Raw genomic sequence first — 18,073 nt, 5'->3', positions numbered from 1 at the left:
TGGCCGTGACTGTATACTTACTCATGGAAACCCGTCCACTTTGACAGCACTACCTTTGTTGGTCTGATGTCCCTGTCCCGCGTATCTCGGTGATTTTCTCTCTCGAGGAGTTGAAGGAGATTGAGAAGGACTGTGCTGTCTACGTTGGGCGGATGGAGAGAGTTGCCCGTCATAGCTCCATCAGCAAAGAAGAAAAGGTACTTGGCTGTGGGGTTTTGGCTTTCTCTGTACCTCTCTTCACTCCCTGGGGTTCTGGGCTTATGGGGCTTCCACATCCCAGTAGTGGGCCAATGCCAATCTCAACAACTTCTGACCGGTCGCCTAATAGTCAGTAGGGGCAGCCAGGCAGACTCGGGCAAGAAGTCCTGGGTGTGGGGCATGTAAGGCAGAGTGGCTCTTTCTGTTGTAGTGTGTTTAGGTGGGGACACCCAAGGTGCGTGGCTGTGTCAAGGAAAATTGGGATAAATGTGGTGACAGGAATTCAGAGATTTGTCCTTATTTTTGTTCCCAAGTCTGCGTGGCTTTGCTTGCATTCCAAGTTTTACCAACATGGGTGACTCCATTTGGAAAATCCAGGCAGCAAGGCCTAAAGTTCCTCTACTTGAGTAGTCTTTACAAGTAATGCGTGTGTTCCTGGAAACAGCACCATAATTCTCCAGTGTACTCTAGGACAAGAGATTAGTGACTGGCCAGTGCTATTCTCAATAACTGTTTCCTGGCTTGGTGCCTAGTGGACAACAGGCGATACCAGGCAAGTTCAGACTCAGGAACGAGAATGCTCCATGGACCCTTCCATTATCTCTGGGTACACAGTCACTTCCTCTTTACTGCTCCAATGAGGAGGCCTCCCTGTCTTCTGCGACATTTGTATAGGTTGGAAAGGGTATTTGTTAACAGTGGCCAGCAGCAGGTTGTTTTGGATAGCTAGTTCTCTCTACACTATCCTAGGAGAAGGGGCAGGGCATTAAGATGTTTTGCCTATTGTCTTTTAGGAATTGCGTATGGAAATTGCAAAACAAGAACTAATTGTCCATGCTCGGGAAGCAGCATCTAGGATACTGAATGAGCTGAGTGGTGAGTATAGTTCCAGATCTTTGCTCTGCTGGGGCCCCTGCCAGGCTCTTCACAATTGCATATGCCTCTCACCTTCTCTTGAAGATCGGCAGATGTCAGAACAGATGGCTGTGGACACCAGGAAGCGAGAGCAGTTTCAGCGACTGAAGGAACAGTTTGTGAAGGATCAGGAGGTGGGTGGGTGGTCTGGGTTTTGGGTGGTTCTGGCTCCTAGACTCTTAGATTTAGTAAATGAGGCTGTCTATGTTGTGTAGCGACGCCTGGCGGCCAGACAAGAGGAGCTAGATGATGATTTCAGCTATGCCCGTGAGCTCCGTGACCGGGAGAAGAGGCTAAAGGCCCTGGAGGAAGAGCTGGAGAGAAAGGCCAGGTAGGACTGTGTGGCAGCAGATCCCACAGTGCTGGTTTAATCCTAACTAGTGATGGTTATTTTGTCTTATTTTCTTGGGTGCTAGGGATCAATTCCAAGGCTCCAATATTGCTAGGCAACTGCTCTACCAATTAACAACATCCCTTACTTGTTATTTTAGCTTTTAATCTGGAAAATTACAGATCTATGTTAAGGCAGAAAGACTAGAAAGTCAGATGGACGAGGATGCTGTCCTGGGCTAAGGGTTTAGAGCCCTTAGGCTATGCTCAGGGATCCAGTTCCAGTACACACAGTGTATTTGGTATCCTGACTGTTTATTAATATTATATATTTTGTAGTGCTATGGAGCCAACTTTGGGCCTTGTGCATATATACAAGTAAGCACTACCATTGAACCGCATCCCCAAGAGCTTGCTGTGTGGCCAGCTGACTTTAAATTTGCAGTCTTCCCGTCTCAGTCTTCCTAGTGCTGTGGTTACAGGTGCATGCCACTTCACCTGCTATTTATCTTAAATGACATCCATTTTTCTTTGCTTTTCATTTTTTCAGGATAGGGTTTCTCTGTGTAACAACAGTCCTGGCTATCCTGGAACTTACTTTGTAGATCAGGCTGGCTTTAAACTCACAGAGATCTACCTGCCTCTGCCTCCTGAGTGCTGGGATTAAAGGCATGCATCACCGTGTTGGGCTGTTTTTCTTTCATTCATTCATTCATTTATTTATTTATTTATTTATTTAAACCTGTTCCTGGCCCAAACAGAGCAATGGGCCATTAACTAGCATAGTTCTTGAGTCTGTTTCCTCTTTGTGTCATTAGCTTGTCCTGGAAACTGGTTCACTGTTTCAGTGGAAGGCTTTTATAGAAGGGACTGGCTACATCTTATATAGTACCCTTTGAGGCTCAGCTGTTCTAGCCTTAGATACTGTTTAGAGAGGAAATAAGGAGTTTGCCTCTTGCATGTGCTATGTGCATGCATACATGTGAGTAGATACTCTGTTCATATAAGAGGAAAACCAGGCATGGAGGCCATGTTCCTGACTTGTGCCAGCCAAATTGGAGATGGTGCATTGTGTCTCAATGCCCAGTAACTGGAGGCTTGGAATCCCTGGGTTTGCATTTTGTTCTTTTTGATGGTCTCCAGGTCTCCTGGGTTTGAACTTATAGATGTCTACTATGTGAAGAAAATGTGGCCTGGCTCCACTGGGCTGGTCCTCAGCCATCTGGTTATTCTCTTGTCTCTGGCCATGTACATTTTCCTTCTGGTGATTTTGTCTAACAGCATTTGCCAAGTCCCATGGGGGCATCTGTCCATTGGAGCCTTTCAGTATGGTGAGCAGCAAGGCCCTCCCTGAGAGTCTGATCTGTGGATCTGGGGAGTTTACTTAGAGAAGCATCTTAGCCTGAGTGCGCCTACCAGATGGTGTCCAGTGGCTGTGGTGACCATGTCCTCTCTGCATGTGTCTTCAGGCAGGCGCTGGTTGACCATTACAGCAAGTTGTCTGCAGAGGCAGCTCGCCGAGAGCAGAAAGCTCTGTGGAGAATCCAGAGGCATCGACTGGAAAGCGCTCGGCTTCGGTTTCTCCTAGAAGACCAGGAGCGCATTCAGGTATGGCAGTGGTGTTAGCTCTTGCACATGGGTATGTACTTGTGCCAGTCTGTTGTGTAAGGGTGCAGATGGTATTGGCTGAGGCTCAGGCTTCCAGCCAAACCTGGACAGTGAGTGGGCAGCAGGACCAGTGACATCTGTGATGGGGGAGGGTGCTGTGTAAAGGCTGTAGTGTGTGTCAGCTTTGCTGGTCACGCACAGAGCTGCTGTCTGTTTTCCTGTCTTTTCCTGTTGGCTTGAATTTCAGGAGATGCTGAGAGACATGGAAGCTCATCAGCCCCAGGAGCCACCTAGTGTGTTCCTAAGCACTTGCTCTCAGGTAATGGGCTCTAGCATGATCTTGGGAGCCCTGCTGGGACTGTGAGTTAGATGCTTTGGCTTGGCTGTCTTATATCCCTTAGCACTTTATAGGTGTTGGTTACTGTTGCTGAGCTCACCTTGGGGAAACACAATTAAATGACTGGAGGGATTCCATATGTACTATGTTTCAGATCACATCTTCAGGTCCTGAGCATGCAGATAAAGGCCGCAGCTGTGATCTGGGATCCACAGAACTACAGTGGGATTGTCTAAGTCTACCCGGTACATCAACATCATCAGCCCTCAAGTCTGCAGCAGAAGGAGCTGATGACTCTGGGGCTGGACAGGCAGAGGGAGCTGGGCCATTCTCTAGTGGTTTCAGCATCACAGACTTTCTGCCCACGGGCCCTGGGGCTGAACAGCCTGTGGATAGTACTGAAGCTCCCTTCTTAGAGGCAGCACTGCAGACTATCTGCTCAGACCTACCCCCTAGAACTCCTGGGCCAGCACTCACAGCAGCCAGCCCCCAGCCTAACCAGTCAGAGTATGATTTCAATACCATTTTGAGGCCAGCTCTGGCTGCCTCCTCTTCACAAGGACCCTTCCAGGATGTCCAAAATGGTTTGGACAGCAAAAAGCAGCATGACCTGGGGGACATATCCACAAAACTGAATGTATGTGTCCATGACATGCAAGAGACTTTGCCTTGCCCATATCCACTTAAGCATGTCACTCCCAAGGAAGGGAGCTTCCAGCCTGTGGGGCAGCTCCTTGAACACATGTCAGGGATTATTGTCCCTACAGAGAGCCTTGCTTCTGGAATGGCTCCTTGCCAGCAACTTAGGAACATTTCCAGATTTGTGTCAGATGCCAGCATCGAGGTTGGGGAGAATGTATCAGATGTGGCTCCTTCTCGGCCACGGTGGAATGTCCATGGACACGTGTCAGATGCCAGCATCAAGGTTGGGGAGAATGTGTCAGATGTGGCTCCTTCTCAGCCACAGTGGAACATCCATGGCCATGTATCAGATGCCAGCATCAAGGTTGGGGAGAATGTGTCAGATGTGGCTCCTTCTCGGCCACGGTGGAATGTCCATGGACATGTGTCAGATGCCAGCATCAAGGTTGGGGAGAATGTGTCAGATGTGGCTCCTTCTCGGCCACGGTGGAATGTCCATGGACATGTGTCAGATGCCAGCATCAAGGTTGGGGAGAATGTGTCAGATGTGGCTCCTTCTCGGCCACGGTGGAATGTCCATGGACATGTGTCAGATGCCAGCATCAAGGTAGGGGAGAATGTGTCAGATGTGGCTCCTTCTCGGCCACGGTGGAATGTCCATGGACATGTGTCAGATGCCAGCATCAAGGTTGGGGAGAATGTGTCAGATGTGGCTCCTTCTCTGCCACGGTGGAATGTCCGTGGACATGTGTCGGAGGCAAGCATCAGGACTGGGGAGAATGTGTCAGAAGAGGTTCTTCAAGCACAGGAGTGTACTCAGCCTCCCTTGATTTTGGAGGAACCCTTGCCAGAAGCTGAGCCCGACCTACTCAAGCCCCATCAGTGCACTCCTGCCCATGTGTCCCAGTCAGGACTCGGTGTGGAAGCACAGAGCCCCACTCTGGAATGTGGGCCACAACTACCTGGAGAAACGAAGCCTACCATCTCTTCTATCCCTGGCAGCACAGAGGAAGGTAGCCTAGAGACCAAGCCCTCTCTTGTGGTTGAGCCTAGCACACTGAGAAATGGCATCCCTGAAGAGACAGGTGAGAGTGGGCAGTGGTAGTCTCAGTGGGACTGTGGCACACTAGAAGGCAGTGTCAAGCTGTCTTCTGTGATCCTTGTTCGTCAGCCAGGACTGAATTGTTGCTATTGGGGTTTTGGTTGGGTTCTCTGGATCAACCTCCCTGTCTGCTCAGCAAGTACTGGGCACTGATGGCCCTCCTGACCATTTTGTGTCTTTTCAGGTCCAGGGAGGAGTAGGGATGCTGAAGACCTCTCTCCATGGCCTCCAAGCTCACAGGTCAGGGGAGCATGTAGGGAATGTCCTATATGCCCATTTTCAGCACAAGCGAAGTTGGGGGACAGGGCTTAGTGTACTGGACTGGGATGCAGTTCTTTGAGCTTGGCCTCTTTTTAGGAAGACACAGCTGTCCCAAGCAGCCCAGGCCCTAGTGAGGAGGTATCAGACACAGAGGCTGAGGTCAGATGCTGGGGCAAGGAGCAAGCCTATTTGGCAGACCTCACAAAGCTCTACCACCTGGAGCAGTACCCAGACAGCTACGAATCCATGTGTGAGTGGGACAGCTACAGTGGGCAGACATAGGCTGGGGGGGGAGGGGGCTCTAGGCCAGTGTATTCCTAAGTTTCAACCAGTCTTTTGTTTCCCACAGCAGAGCCTCCTGTTGCTCACCTGGTACACCACATGCTTCCCCAGGCCTTTGCTTTCCCTGTGGATCCCCAAGTTCAGGCAGCAGTAGACGAGACTGCAGTGCAGCTAAGTGAGCTGCTGACATTGCCTGTGCTCATGAAGCGCTCCCTCACGGCACCTCTGGCTGCCCAGTGAGTGTTCTCACCTGCCCAGCTGCAGCCACCTGCCCTTTCCTGCCTGCCACCCTAACTACCAGCTTCCCCCACCAGTGTCACCTTGGTGAACAAAGCTGCAGTTGACTATTTCTTTGTGGAGCTGCACCTGGAGACACATTTTGAAGCGCTGCGACATTTCCTGCTGATGGAAGATGGAGAGTTTGCTCAGTCTCTTAGTGACCTGCTCTTTGAGAAGGTAACTCTGGAATCAGGCTGGCTATGGGTAGCTGTTTTCCCTAGCACCATGGTGACAGTGCTTCTTGGGCAGACCTTGAGTTGCTGGGCAAGTAGGGAGGGGCAGGGCACAAACCTGGGACTCCTTGAAACATTGTCTCTTCACTTAGCTCGGGGCTGGACAGACACCAGGAGAGCTGCTCAATCCATTGGTCCTTAACAGCATCCTGAGCAAGGCACTGCAGTATAGCCTCCATGGGGACACCCCACATGCTACCAACCTGTCTTTTGCTCTCAAGTACCTGCCTGAGGTGTTTGCCCCTAATGCCCCAGATGTGCTGAGCTGCCTGGAGCTCAGGTACAAGGTCAGCAGTATCCTGCCATGGGTGTATAGGGGAGGTGTGTCCTGCAGCTGCAGGTGCTAAGTAGAACTTCCTGAACAGGTCGACTGGCCCCTCAACATTGTTATCACTGAGAGCTGCCTGAACAAGTACAGTGGTATCTTCTCCTTCCTGTTACAGTTGAAGCTCATGATGTGGACACTCAAAGACATCTGCTTCCACCTCAAGCGCACAGGTGAGGCCTGGCCTAAGTCCATCCCATGTGTGGCTTCAGGCTGATGCTCACCCTCTGTTCTTCAACAGCCCTAGTGAGCCACACAGCTGGCTCAGTGCAGTTTCGCCAGCTGCAGCTGTTTAAGCATGAGATGCAGCATTTTGTGAAGGTCATCCAAGGCTACATCGCTAACCAGATCCTGCATGTCAGCTGGTGCGAGTTCAGAGCCCGGTTAGCTGTAGTGGGTGATCTGGAGGAGATCCAGCGGGCCCATGCTGAGTACCTGCACAGGGCTGTTTTCAGGTGAGACAGGAACCCAGACTTGGGTGTGCCCAGGTCAGGCTGGGCAAACCACCATCAGCTCTACCCTCCTTTAGGGGCCTACTGACAGAGAAGGCAGCACCAGTCATGAACATCATCCACAGCATCTTCAGCCTGGTGCTCAAGTTCCGAAGCCAGCTCATCTCTCAGACCTGGGGCCCAGCTACGGGCCCCCGTGGTGCTGAGCACCCCAATTTCCCACTCATGCAGCAGTCCTATAGCACCTTCAAGTACTACTCCCACTTCCTCTTCAAAGGTGAGCCCTCCTTCTGGACTGGGCTGCTGGGGTGGCAAGGCGGTGGGCAGGAGCCTGATTGTTGGATGCCTCTCCAGTAGTGACCAAGCTGGTGAACCGTGGCTACCAGCCTCACCTTGAAGACTTCCTGCTTCGCATCAACTTCAACAACTACTACCAGGATTCCTGAGGACAGACAGGATCGTGGTGCTGCATCCCCATTTGACCTGGCTGGGACTAGGACAGTGAGCACAGACAGACCTGAAAAGGCTGCTTTATTTAGAGGCCTGGGAGATTAAACAGGTGTCAGGCCCAGCCCTTTGGGGCAAGATGCACCAACAGGCTATAAGGCTTATTTAGCCCTATTTGCATCACTTATAAGCATGACTGAGGTCCTATACTGGCATGAAGCACTGTGTGCTGGGGGCATGTTGAGTGCTAGGCCAGGGCAGTGCTGCTAATGTGGATCAGACAGAGATGGGTCAGGTTTTGACTGGAGATCTCTGCCATCATGGAGAGACCACGAGAGTAGGGATCCCAATGGCCTCAGCAACTCAGCAGCACTGGGTAGAAGCCTTGGGGACTCCAGGTGTGGAGGACACCAAGGCCTTTATGAGGATCATGTTACACAGAGTTCTGCTGCCCAGAGGGGTGGCCTGCTGCTGTAGGGACACTGCTCATCAGTGGTCCTTGTCGCTGCTTCAGGGCCTGTGGTCTCAGTGGCTGCCCCTTCACTGTAGTAAGGAGATTCCAGCAGCTTCAGGACACGCCGCACCTGGAGAACAGATGAGAAGAATTGTGTGAGCAGACTATTTAATGACAGCTCTTCCTCCCAGGGACACAATAGGTACAGATGTGTGCTTGCCTCGGCAAAGTCTCCGTTTTCAGCAGCTTCAATGGCATTCTGTGCAATGTAGTTCCTTAGGACGTACTTGGGGTTGTTGGCATGCATGACACGCACACGCTCTGCCTGCCAGGCAGCAGTGTCTCCGAAACCCTCCTTCTCCTTGTCCAGACGGACTCTGGAATCATAGCCCTAGCTGGGTTTTCCCAATAAGAACAGCTTGCTCAATGCCCCCCAATTCAGGGTCATCTGTAGCCATCCCCTTGTGCCATTGGCCAAGGAACCAGGACAGGTGACCCTAGAAGCTGCCTACCTGTACTCCTGTAGCCAGGTTTCCCAGTGGTCTGTGTTCCTGCTCTGCAGTTCAGCAGGGCTCATCTTTTCCAGCCGTGACTGATGTTCCACACGCTCTAGCTCCTTTGTGACATTTGCTTGAGTGCCAATCAGTGCAAAGAGCTGTGGGTTCGACTGTGCAAGCATCAGCATCATAGAGAGCTGCCTGTGGGAAGGGGTGGCATGGGAAGTATCTCAGCTAGGGGCAGTAATACTGCCTTGCTGTGAGGTTGGCTGCTTTGTAGGTAGCTACGTGACTCAGGTACTGAGCCAGCTTCCAAATTGCCCCTGACCCAGACATTGCAGTTAACTGAAGAGGTCAGGGGCATCTGACCCAGGTGTTTCCATCAACTCTCAAGTGTCATTTCCTCTTTGTCCACTAAATTCCTTCTGCATGACCAGCCTCTGGGTTGTTATTTGAAAGCCTGTAAGCCACTACCACCATTTCCCACATCTCTGGACACAGGGAAAGACAGTCTGCTTGCATTCTCCATCCCGATCCATCTGTGTTCTGTGTTCTTCATACTAGTGCCCTGGTCCTTGATGGTACAGTAATGTGACCTTACTGCATTTCACGCCTGGGAATGGGGCGGCTGCCAGGCCTCTGAGGCACCTGTGAAGGGCTCTAACTGGCAGTCTCCGACCTCTGAAAACAAATTCCAAGGGTATACTCACCGGGGATCCATCTGGGGTCGGAAGGCAAGCCGCAGCTCTTCCAGCGAGGCGCACTGGGAGGTCAACCTGGTTAGGAACTCTGCCGAGTTCGATGGTTCAGCTGGGAAGGAACTCAGCATATAGAAGGTATTTGTGAAGTCAGCACCTGAAAAACGAGCTGCTCAGGTGCTGGGAGGCAGATGCTGGCTCCTTAATTCCTCCCAGCCCATTTCCTTTGTAGGTCACCTGAAAAATGGATTGACATTGACAAGAACCAAGGCTAGAATGGGACCCCCAGTCACACAGTGCTTGTGCCTAAGGCACCTTGGCACACCTGATATACTGTAGCTGTCAGCCTGACCTGGCAACCATTGTCATTTGGAGCCATGCAATTCCTAAGCAACATACAAAAATAAATGCAAAATGAGGGCTGGTAAGATTTGTGCAATGGACAATGGTGTGTGTGGGGCCATAGGCATACTCACCTTCACATACAAAATAAAAAATACTTTTAAGAAATACCAGGCACTGGGATGGCACTAGGGCTACACAGTGAGATGCTGTCTCAAAAAGATGAAAATACTGCCAGAGTAATGGAGAAAAACAAGTCAAAAGAGAAGTAAGACACACAGAAAACAAACTTGTCAGAGATTAATTGTAGCTATAAATGGGTTAATTATCTCTGCAAATGAGGGAGTTTGACAGGATGGAGAAAAAGATGTTATTCAGCCTGTCTATAGTGCCTGCTTTAGACTCTAATAAAGTGTTGAAAATGAAGATAGAAACAATCCATGCAAACAGGATCTAAAGTGGCTGAGGTAGCAGCACATACCTCTAATATCGAAGCAGGCAGATCTCTGTTCAAGCCCAGCCTAGTGCACTCTCAGTTCTAAAACAACCACAGCTATATAGAGAGAGACTCTCTCTCTCTCTCTCTCTCTCTCTCTCTCTCTCTCTCTCTCTCTCACACACACACACACACACACACACACACACACACACACACACACACACACACAAAAGGCTGGGGTGATAATACTAGCAGGCAGAAACAAGCTGGGCATGTAATCCCAGCATTCAGGAGGCTGATGTAAGAGGAACACAAGTTCAAGGCCAGCCTGGGCTAGAGAGTCTCCTGATAAAGTCTACAGTTCTATAAGACCAGGAACAAACCAAAAACTCCCATTCTAGTCACTTCTACTCAATTCACTATGCTGTATCCAGAACAGTTGGATGAACTTCAAATGACCTAGTAATCCCATTAACTATAAACTTCTAAGAACTGAAGCAGGAATTCAAACCAGTAACTGCATACATTTTGAAAGTAGCACTATATGCAGCAGCCTTTACAGAAACCCAAGGGGATCACTGCCACAGACACTCGATAGTCTGCATTAAAAATGGAGTTAAATTCTGTCACATGCTACAACATGGAAGAACTTAGGGGTCTTCTGGGCAGTGGAATAAGCCAGCCACAGACAAATCCTTCTGAGGTTTCTAGAATAGTTGTGTTGGGGTAGGTAGATGGAGAATATTTAAAAGAGTGTAAGTTTGGGAAATGATAAACAGGAGTATCTGCCTACATGACAGGGTTCTGTGGCTCACCAGTCAGATGCATGGTCTCCAGAAGCTTGGCCACAAGAGTCCCATCTCCTTCCTGCTCCACTCGAATAAGGCCCAGCTTCTTCCGCATCTTCTGTAGATAGTGCCTTTGGAATTGGGTGTCAAACTCCTCTGCTAGGATGGCCTCACTCAGTGCAAGTGGCAGCTCAGGTTCCAAGGCTTCCGCCAGCTTCTGCAGATTCCACTTGCACACCTGGGGCTGCTTGCTGTACGTGTAGCGTCCAGCATTGTCTGAGGCATTGCATACATGGTCAGGGTCATATCTGCCACAAAAAGAAGTGCTATCAGAGGAGACAGTGAGGGCAGGCTCCTGAGGAAGGAAGACTGAGGACCACAGCTATGGCGACACCGCTCTTGCTCTGTCAGGTCCTGTGGACTCAGGCCAAGAACTCTAGAATACCTATACTTTCTTCTGCCTATACACAGTTGGCCTCAAGGCCAGGGAGGAAGCTCCTTGAGGCCCAGAAAGACTTAGGCCACCAGATATAGCCCTCCCTGCTAACCACCCCCTCCCCTGAACTCCCACTCCTTTGATCCACTTACAGCCTGACAATGGAGGGACTTGTTCTAATATGCTAAGACGGCATCCTTGTTTGTTCAAAAGACTCCAGGGAGGCCAAGTATGATGGCACACTCCTATAATCCTATCATTCAGGAGCCTAAGACAGGAGGATCACAAGTTCAAGGCCAGCCTGGATTACACAGTGAGTTCCCAAAAAAAAAAACCCCTTGATTTCTGCTTGTAGGAATGGCTGACCAGACAATGCTGGGAATGAAACATTGAAAAAAGGCACATGAGCAGCACACTCACTATCCCCTGCTCCTTTCCCATACCCATGACCTCTGTGCTGGGGTGTCTGTCCCTCCCCCTGTGAGGGACAGTTCCTAGATGGCCAACAGGCAGAAAGTCCGTCACCTGCAACCTTAAGGGTATTACCTGTCCAGGAAGCCAAAGGGTCCATAGTCGATAGTGAGCCCCACGATGCTCATGTTGTCAGTGTTGAGCACGCCATGGCAAAAGCCAACACACTGCCATTCGGCCACCATCCGTGCTGTTCGTCGTGTCACCTAGAGCAGGATGGGCTTAGAGGAGACCACAGGGAGGGACCAGAGCCTGTCCTGCTCTAGAACATGCAGTGCCATCTCCTGGATGCCAGTGGACTTCTTTAAGTGGTTCGCAGTCCAGGGCCCTCTACCATCCCTTTACCACTGGGCTTTCAGAAGTATTTCCAGTGAGTTGCTTTACATGGGCCTAAGTTCCATTTCCACCATCTATTCTTTTATCTGCTACCAATTTTGGATAAATCACAAAAATCAGCAACACGGTCTGAGTCCCAGGAAAATACCATACTGTCAGGTAGACCAGTCTGGGTTGCTGTTTCCTAGATGTTGCTATCCCATCTCCATACTAGGAGCTATAAGGCCATGCCACCAACTGTTTACCCAGTGACCCAATTAGACAGCCCCTGAACATAAGGTTCCAGGGTGGCTGGGAGAACAGGAGCCCAAGTGCAGGACTGAGCCACAGCTCAAGCAAGTAGCCTTTGTAAGAAGAGAACCAGGTCGTACTGGCCTTCCGGTTTCACGACAAAGAAGCTTAAAGGGACAGTGTCAGCTGACCAGATCACCCACCTGTTTCTGTGGGAGGGCATAAGCTGAGCCTCATAGCCCTCCTGGTGATCTGTGGCTATGTCACACTGCACCCCCAGAGGTGGGATAGGAGTAAGCTGGTATGGGACAAAGCCCTGTGGACTCCTGCTTGGAGTGTTATTCTGTTGACCAGCAGCAAGCCACACAGAAACAGGACTATGCTTGGCCCTTGCTGGGGGAGTTCACATCCCTTCTCCCCAAGTTGAGATACTGGGTTGGGGCCACAGACTCATGCAGTAGGTATCCAGCACTCAACAGTGCTTCTGTCCATGTGTCCTTCCTTCCAAGACTGGCTGGGCCTCCTGGTTCTTGTAGGTGTACTCAGCACCAGGTGTCTTAATACCAAAGCATCAAAATGTGCTGGTGTAAAGGGTGTGGTGACACACGCCTTTCCTTTAATCCCAACACTCAGGAGCAGAGGCAGTGGATCTTTGAGTCTGAAGTCAGCCTGGTTTACACATACCAAATTCCAAGCTAGCCAAAGCCCTGGTTCGTAAGGCTGAGGGAAATGATGGGATCCAAGGGCAGCAGCAAGGAACAGAAAAGGACAGGGTCACCAGATAAAAGCCTTTGTCTCTGGCCACAGTGACCATATTTGGCAATAAGTAGTATTCAACACGTGGCCAATGGGGAGGGCCAGTGGGAAACCTTTTGCCTACCTCTCTGAAAAAGGCAGCGTTCCTCTGAATGTTGTCACTGTCGCAGGTGTGGGCAGCCTGGATTTCAGGGTAGAAAGAGCTGATGACATAGTCAAGCATCTGCACTCGAATATCATTTCGTCCCATGCTAGGGCCTGCACGCCCTGTGTGCTCATCAGGGGACTTAAAAATTTCAAAGGAGCCAAATCTGCAAGAAGGACCCCAATGTTCAGTTGGTCAGACAGACTCCATCCCTTTGAGAGAAAAAGAAACACCAGCATGGCTACAAGGCCTTAAAGCCCTACAAAGAAAGAGCACACCGAATAGACAAAGCAACACCCAGTCAGATCATGGCCAGATCTCTGAGTGACAGACATACTTAGTTCAGCCAACTGCCAGCCAATTAACTCCTGGTTCCCAGATCCTGGGAGGCCCATCAGGCCCAGACTCCACACAGGGTTTTGTGTATACCCCACACACTGTGAGGACAAGCAGGGTTAGCTCTACCACAGAGAAGGTGTGAGTGCAATGTCTTAGCAGAGTGGCTGTCCTACAAAGGACATCAGTTATGTATGGAGACATTTGCTTTGTTTTGAGACAGGGTTTCTCTGTGCAGCTCTGGCTGTTCTCGACCTATCTCTGTAGACCAGGCTGGCCTTGTCTACAGAGATCCAGCAGCCTCTGCCTCCTGAGTGCTCAGATTTAAAGGCATGAACCACCATGCCCAGCTGACATTTTAAAAATTATTATTGTAACTGTGTTGCTACTGGCAAATGGTGGGCAGAGACCAGTGGTGCTATCAACATTGTACAAGGCATAGGGCCTTTAGAGTGCAGTAGTTATCATCTTCCCAGAGGTCAGAAAAAGCCAGAGACCAATGGTGAGCCTTGTGTGGGTGTGTGGTGAGTATTAGATGACTACACTGGGCATGACAGGATGGAGAGCCATAAGAACACACTAGCCACCTCCTGGCAGTTCCTTATTCAGACAGCCCCTAAAGTGCTGGACACCAGGCTAAAGCACAGACAAAGGAGTCTGCCAGGAGGGCCTATGCTAATGAGTCACTGGAAGATTAAGGAAAAACAAACAAACAAAAAAAAAAAAAAAACTATAGGAGCCCACTTATATGACACTAAATGAGGCCATTTCCTTTTGGAAATTCTATGTAGTTCTTGGTCAAGGGGCATCAAGAGGCATCTGGGGCTAAATCCTGACCACAGCCATGTGCTATTGCTTGTTTATGAGCTGGGTTCAACATTCTGGCTGCATGAGCATGGGATCTTCTATTATCTATAAGCAAATGCACGTAGATAGGTCTATTGGACCCCAGCATTACCTTATAAAAGTGGGAGCCATACGCAACACAACCGTGCACTTTTCATATTTTGGATTACCATCATAGAACACGTCGCGAATCACTGTGGACTCAGATGTGACACAGGCCCCGGCCCTTGTGGTGGGGATCCCCAGGTGAAACATGGCTTCGCTGCACAGGAACTCACGGATGCTTGACCGCAGGACTTTGCGACCATCAGCCTGTCTGAATCAAACACAGGACAGGAAGCCAGTCAGACAAAGGTTATTCTGGATCATGTTTCCCAAGAACTTTGGTGTGGCAGTCATATGACTGAGGCTAGGTAAAGAGACACACTTCAAATATGTAGTTTGTCTTCAGGAATGTTTTACCAAAAACACTCTTACAACAATCATACAATGTATGTATGTATGTATACACATACATCAGCACTATCTGCAGTAATGCAAAAAAAAAAAAAAAAAAAAAAAAGGAAAACCACCCTGTAGTGGGGTGAAAGAAAATGGCCCAAAGGGAGTGGCACTATTAGGAGGTGTGGCCTTGATGGAGGAAGTGTGTCACAGTGGGAGTGGGCTTGCTCAAGCTTCCCTCAGTGTGACAGTCAGTTGACTTCCTGTTGCTTGCAAGATGCAACACTCTCAGCTCTAGTACCACATCTGTACCCCATGCTCCCCGCCATGATGATAATGGACTGAACCTCTGAAACTGTAAGTGAGCCCCTTCAATTAAACGTTTTACTTTATAAGGGTTGCTGTGGTTATGGTGTTTGTTCACAGCAATGAAAAAAAACAAAACAAAACAAAACAAAACAACAACAACAACAAAAAAAAAAAAACCGCTAAGACACGCCCCGAGCAAGCAGTTACAGAAACACAAGCACACTAGTAAGCTATTACTAAGGTCTCAGAGAAGGACACAGGCTCTGCTCCAAACCCAAAGGGCAGGCAGAAACTGTTGCAGCTGCAGCATAGTAGGTAATGCTGCAACAAACCACTGTTGGACATGTGCCACACCCCTAAAGGGAACAGAACTGCACAGCCACATATCTGCGTGTGACAGACTCAGTAGGGGCTATAGGGATCTAAAGAACAAGATGGAACAAGAAAACTGCATTCTATGGGTAGTTTGTGTACCTTGAACTCTTTCCACACACTGGGCCTGTTTTGTTTTTAGCTTACAATAATGTAAGCCCAGCACAATAGCTACCTGGACAGGGTACATCCATGGCCCCTCCTTGCATGAGGGATGCCTTGGATGCCCTAACCAATAGAAGCCCCTACCTGGAACCAATCAAACCAATACATTATGTCCAGCCCTGCAATCTCAGTGCCTGGAAAACAGATAGGAGGATCAAAAGTTTAAGATCAAACTTGGTGTGGAGGCACATGTTTTTAATCCCAGCACTTGGGAAGCAGAGTTAAATGGGTCTCTGTGAGTTCAAGGGCAACCTAGTTTATGAGGCAAGTTTGAAGACAGACAGGGCTATGTAGTAAGACCTTGTCTCAAAAACAAACAAACAAACAAAAAAGCACAACATAGTCCATGCTAAAACATAGTTGGAATCTAGTAAATGTGATCTTAGAAACAAGCCAGCTATCCTGTCTCCCCCTCATCATTGCTGTGTGACCATGTGACAATTCTGGCTTCTCTGTAATAACCGTAATCCTGGGAAGGAAAGTAGGCTGTTTGCACAGGACATGAGGCATGGCAGCAGAGTTCTTGAGTTTACCACAGGAGCTTGTCTTGAAGCCCTACATCCAAGGTATCGGTGAGGTAAGGCAAAGAGGCTATACTCTTCTATCTCAGGACTCAACTACCTCCAATCTCAGCCTCAAATCTTAGTAAAGCCAGGTCAGGGACCCTGACAGGCAAGTATATGACCTAAGCAAGGGTCAAATGGGTCCGTTTTAAAGGAAACATTTTAGCTGACCTCAGGTGTAGAAACATTAACTAAAAATACCTATAAAAAGCATGCACATGTGGCTCAGTAGTAGCCTAGAACATGAGATTCTGGATTTGGTTCTCAGCACTGTGATTGGATATAACAGCCTTCCAACAACAATTATCTTGGCAATAGGCTAGTTATTTTTCTTTTCTTTCTTTTTTTTTTTTTTTTGGTAATTGGTGAACAAAAATTATCAAAATGAAGACGTTTAAGGCTGCTTGCAGAATGAGTGGGCTCTGGACTGTAGCATCTGCCCTTCTTCCCAGGAGTACACACCTCTGAGAAGATTACTCCAGGTGAGCAGCAGAATGCCAGGTAAGACCACAAATTTGGCATGGGGCACAGCACAGATCAAGAGGCTTGGGGGTGGGAATCTTGTCTAAGATGAAGATAGCTTGGTGGGGGATGGTTGGCAGGTTAGTGGCTGGAAGGCAAATGGAGTGCCAAACCACAAAATCCCAACTAACCATCTTTTAGTTACTTAACAAGCATCTGTATCAATCATGTAGTGACAAACAGAAACAGAACCCTAAATGCTGTCTTTACCTGGGTGGCAGGATTTGGGTAGGAGCTTCTTTGGATTTGGACAGGCCTGTCTTGGGCCACCTGTGCACTCCCCAAGAACTACCCACCTTCTGGGGTGTGTGTGTGTGTGTGTGTGTGTGTGTGTGTGTGTGTTTAGAAAGGATGGGCTTGGGAGAATGGTTACAGAGGAGGTGGGTATGAGATCAGATTGCTTCCCCTCACACCCCCCCCCCCAGTCCCTAGACGGTGCCCAAAGAGCTTTCCTGCTAGAGTCTGGGCAAGCTGGGAAGCAGATTGCTTAAGTAGCATGGGTAAACAAGTGCCTGGACATCAGTCCAACGCTTTCACCTCTGAAAACTGGTCTCTGGGCATCATTCCTGGAACTAGCTCCAAAGTCTTTGGTGTGTTTCTGACAACAAAACTGACAGCCATTAGAGTCATCATGTTCCTTCTGCTTCACTTGACAGAATAGGCAGCTGGAGGGAGACCTCTACAGTGAGTGTGTCAGCCAGAAAGGGGACACAGCCCCTAAATTCTTGTTCTGTTTTGCCACAGGGCAACTCCCAGACAGGCCTCTTTGCCTTCCTCCACAAAATCCTTTGCAAAGACACTCCACCTACTATGTCCTAACCCCTCTACGGAGCTTTTCTGGGCGTATGGCTGTCCCAACTGGGCGAAAAGCGCCACTGAGCACATTCCCATTTCACCCAAGTGCGCACAAGGGTGTCGCCTGGGAGCTCCCCGAGTTCCGCACCTGGAGAAGGGCGTGGGGCCGGCGCCCTTGAGCTGCAGCTCCCAGCGTTCGCCGGCCGCAGTGCACACCTCGCCCAGGTACATGGCTGCGCCATCGCCCAGCTGCCCAGCGAACTGGCCGAACTGGTGTCCACAGTAGCAGTGCGCAGCGGGCTCGGCGCCCGGCAGCAGCGCATTGCCGCTGAAGAAGAGCGTGGCTTCGGCCTCGACCTCGGCCTCCTCGCTGGCCTCGAGCCCCAGCAGCGCCAGCGCGGGCATCGACAGCGCCACTAGGCGCGGCCGCTGCAGCGGGGCGGGCCGTGCACGGCTGAAGCAGGCTCCGGGCACCGACCGCGGGGTGGACAGGACGTCCTCCGGCCCGGGCGGCGGCGTCTCAACCGGCAGCGCGCGCAGGGCGCGGTTGTCGAAACGCAGTCCGGCTAGCCAGCGCGGCGTGGGCTCCATGGCAGCAGCCCAGGCGGACCGCGGCGCGGCCGACGGAAGCGCGAGACCGACGGACTGCGGCCGGGTTCGGGCAGCCACGAGCGAAGCCCCGAACGCGGCCCTGAGAGAGGCCATTCGCCTCTCCGCCGG

The 18,073-nt window shown here is 50.2% G+C and overlaps 2 protein-coding genes across 9 annotated transcripts in view; one reads left to right on the top strand and one right to left on the bottom strand.

Moving 5' to 3' along the window:
• Nucleotides 1–8,798, top strand: part of Tubgcp6 (tubulin gamma complex associated protein 6) — a 19,273-nt gene extending 10,475 nt beyond the window's left edge. The window contains exons 10-27 of one of the 8 annotated variants that reach the window (XM_051189599.1): nt 48–197; nt 993–1,074; nt 1,159–1,247; nt 1,329–1,444; nt 2,913–3,051; nt 3,299–3,370; nt 3,543–4,313; nt 4,395–4,637; nt 4,719–5,115; nt 5,317–5,372; nt 5,490–5,643; nt 5,743–5,911; nt 5,990–6,131; nt 6,280–6,474; nt 6,553–6,685; nt 6,754–6,967; nt 7,042–7,241; nt 7,319–8,798. In XM_051189599.1, the coding sequence (XP_051045556.1) occupies nt 48–197; nt 993–1,074; nt 1,159–1,247; nt 1,329–1,444; nt 2,913–3,051; nt 3,299–3,370; nt 3,543–4,313; nt 4,395–4,637; nt 4,719–5,115; nt 5,317–5,372; nt 5,490–5,643; nt 5,743–5,911; nt 5,990–6,131; nt 6,280–6,474; nt 6,553–6,685; nt 6,754–6,967; nt 7,042–7,241; nt 7,319–7,410 (3,414 nt within the window). In that variant the 3' untranslated portion in view covers nt 7,411–8,798. Of the gene's footprint in view, nt 1–47; nt 198–992; nt 1,075–1,158; nt 1,248–1,328; nt 1,445–2,912; nt 3,052–3,298; nt 3,371–3,542; nt 5,116–5,316; nt 5,373–5,489; nt 5,644–5,742; nt 5,912–5,989; nt 6,132–6,279; nt 6,475–6,552; nt 6,686–6,753; nt 6,968–7,041; nt 7,242–7,318 lie in introns of those variants that run through there. The other 7 variants (XM_051189601.1, XM_051189600.1, XM_051189598.1 and 4 more) reach the window with 7 other exon arrangements.
• On the bottom strand, nt 7,479–18,073 carry Selenoo (selenoprotein O). Its single transcript, XM_051189602.1, has 9 exons — nt 17,502–18,073; nt 14,299–14,502; nt 12,984–13,170; nt 11,612–11,742; nt 10,657–10,937; nt 9,073–9,217; nt 8,378–8,563; nt 8,086–8,242; nt 7,479–7,995 (listed from the first exon to the last, which is right to left on the bottom strand). The coding sequence occupies exons 1-9, from the start codon at nt 18,056–18,058 to the stop codon at nt 7,831–7,833; spliced, it is 2,013 nt and encodes a 670-aa protein (XP_051045559.1). The 5' UTR covers nt 18,059–18,073; the 3' UTR covers nt 7,479–7,830.

This window comes from Phodopus roborovskii, unplaced genomic scaffold (genome assembly GCF_943737965.1).
Source record: "Phodopus roborovskii unplaced genomic scaffold, PHOROB, whole genome shotgun sequence".
Classification (NCBI taxonomy): Eukaryota; Metazoa; Chordata; class Mammalia; order Rodentia; family Cricetidae; genus Phodopus; species Phodopus roborovskii.
Note: the sequence above shows the minus strand (reverse complement) of the source record. Positions and strands in the feature narration are given on the sequence as shown.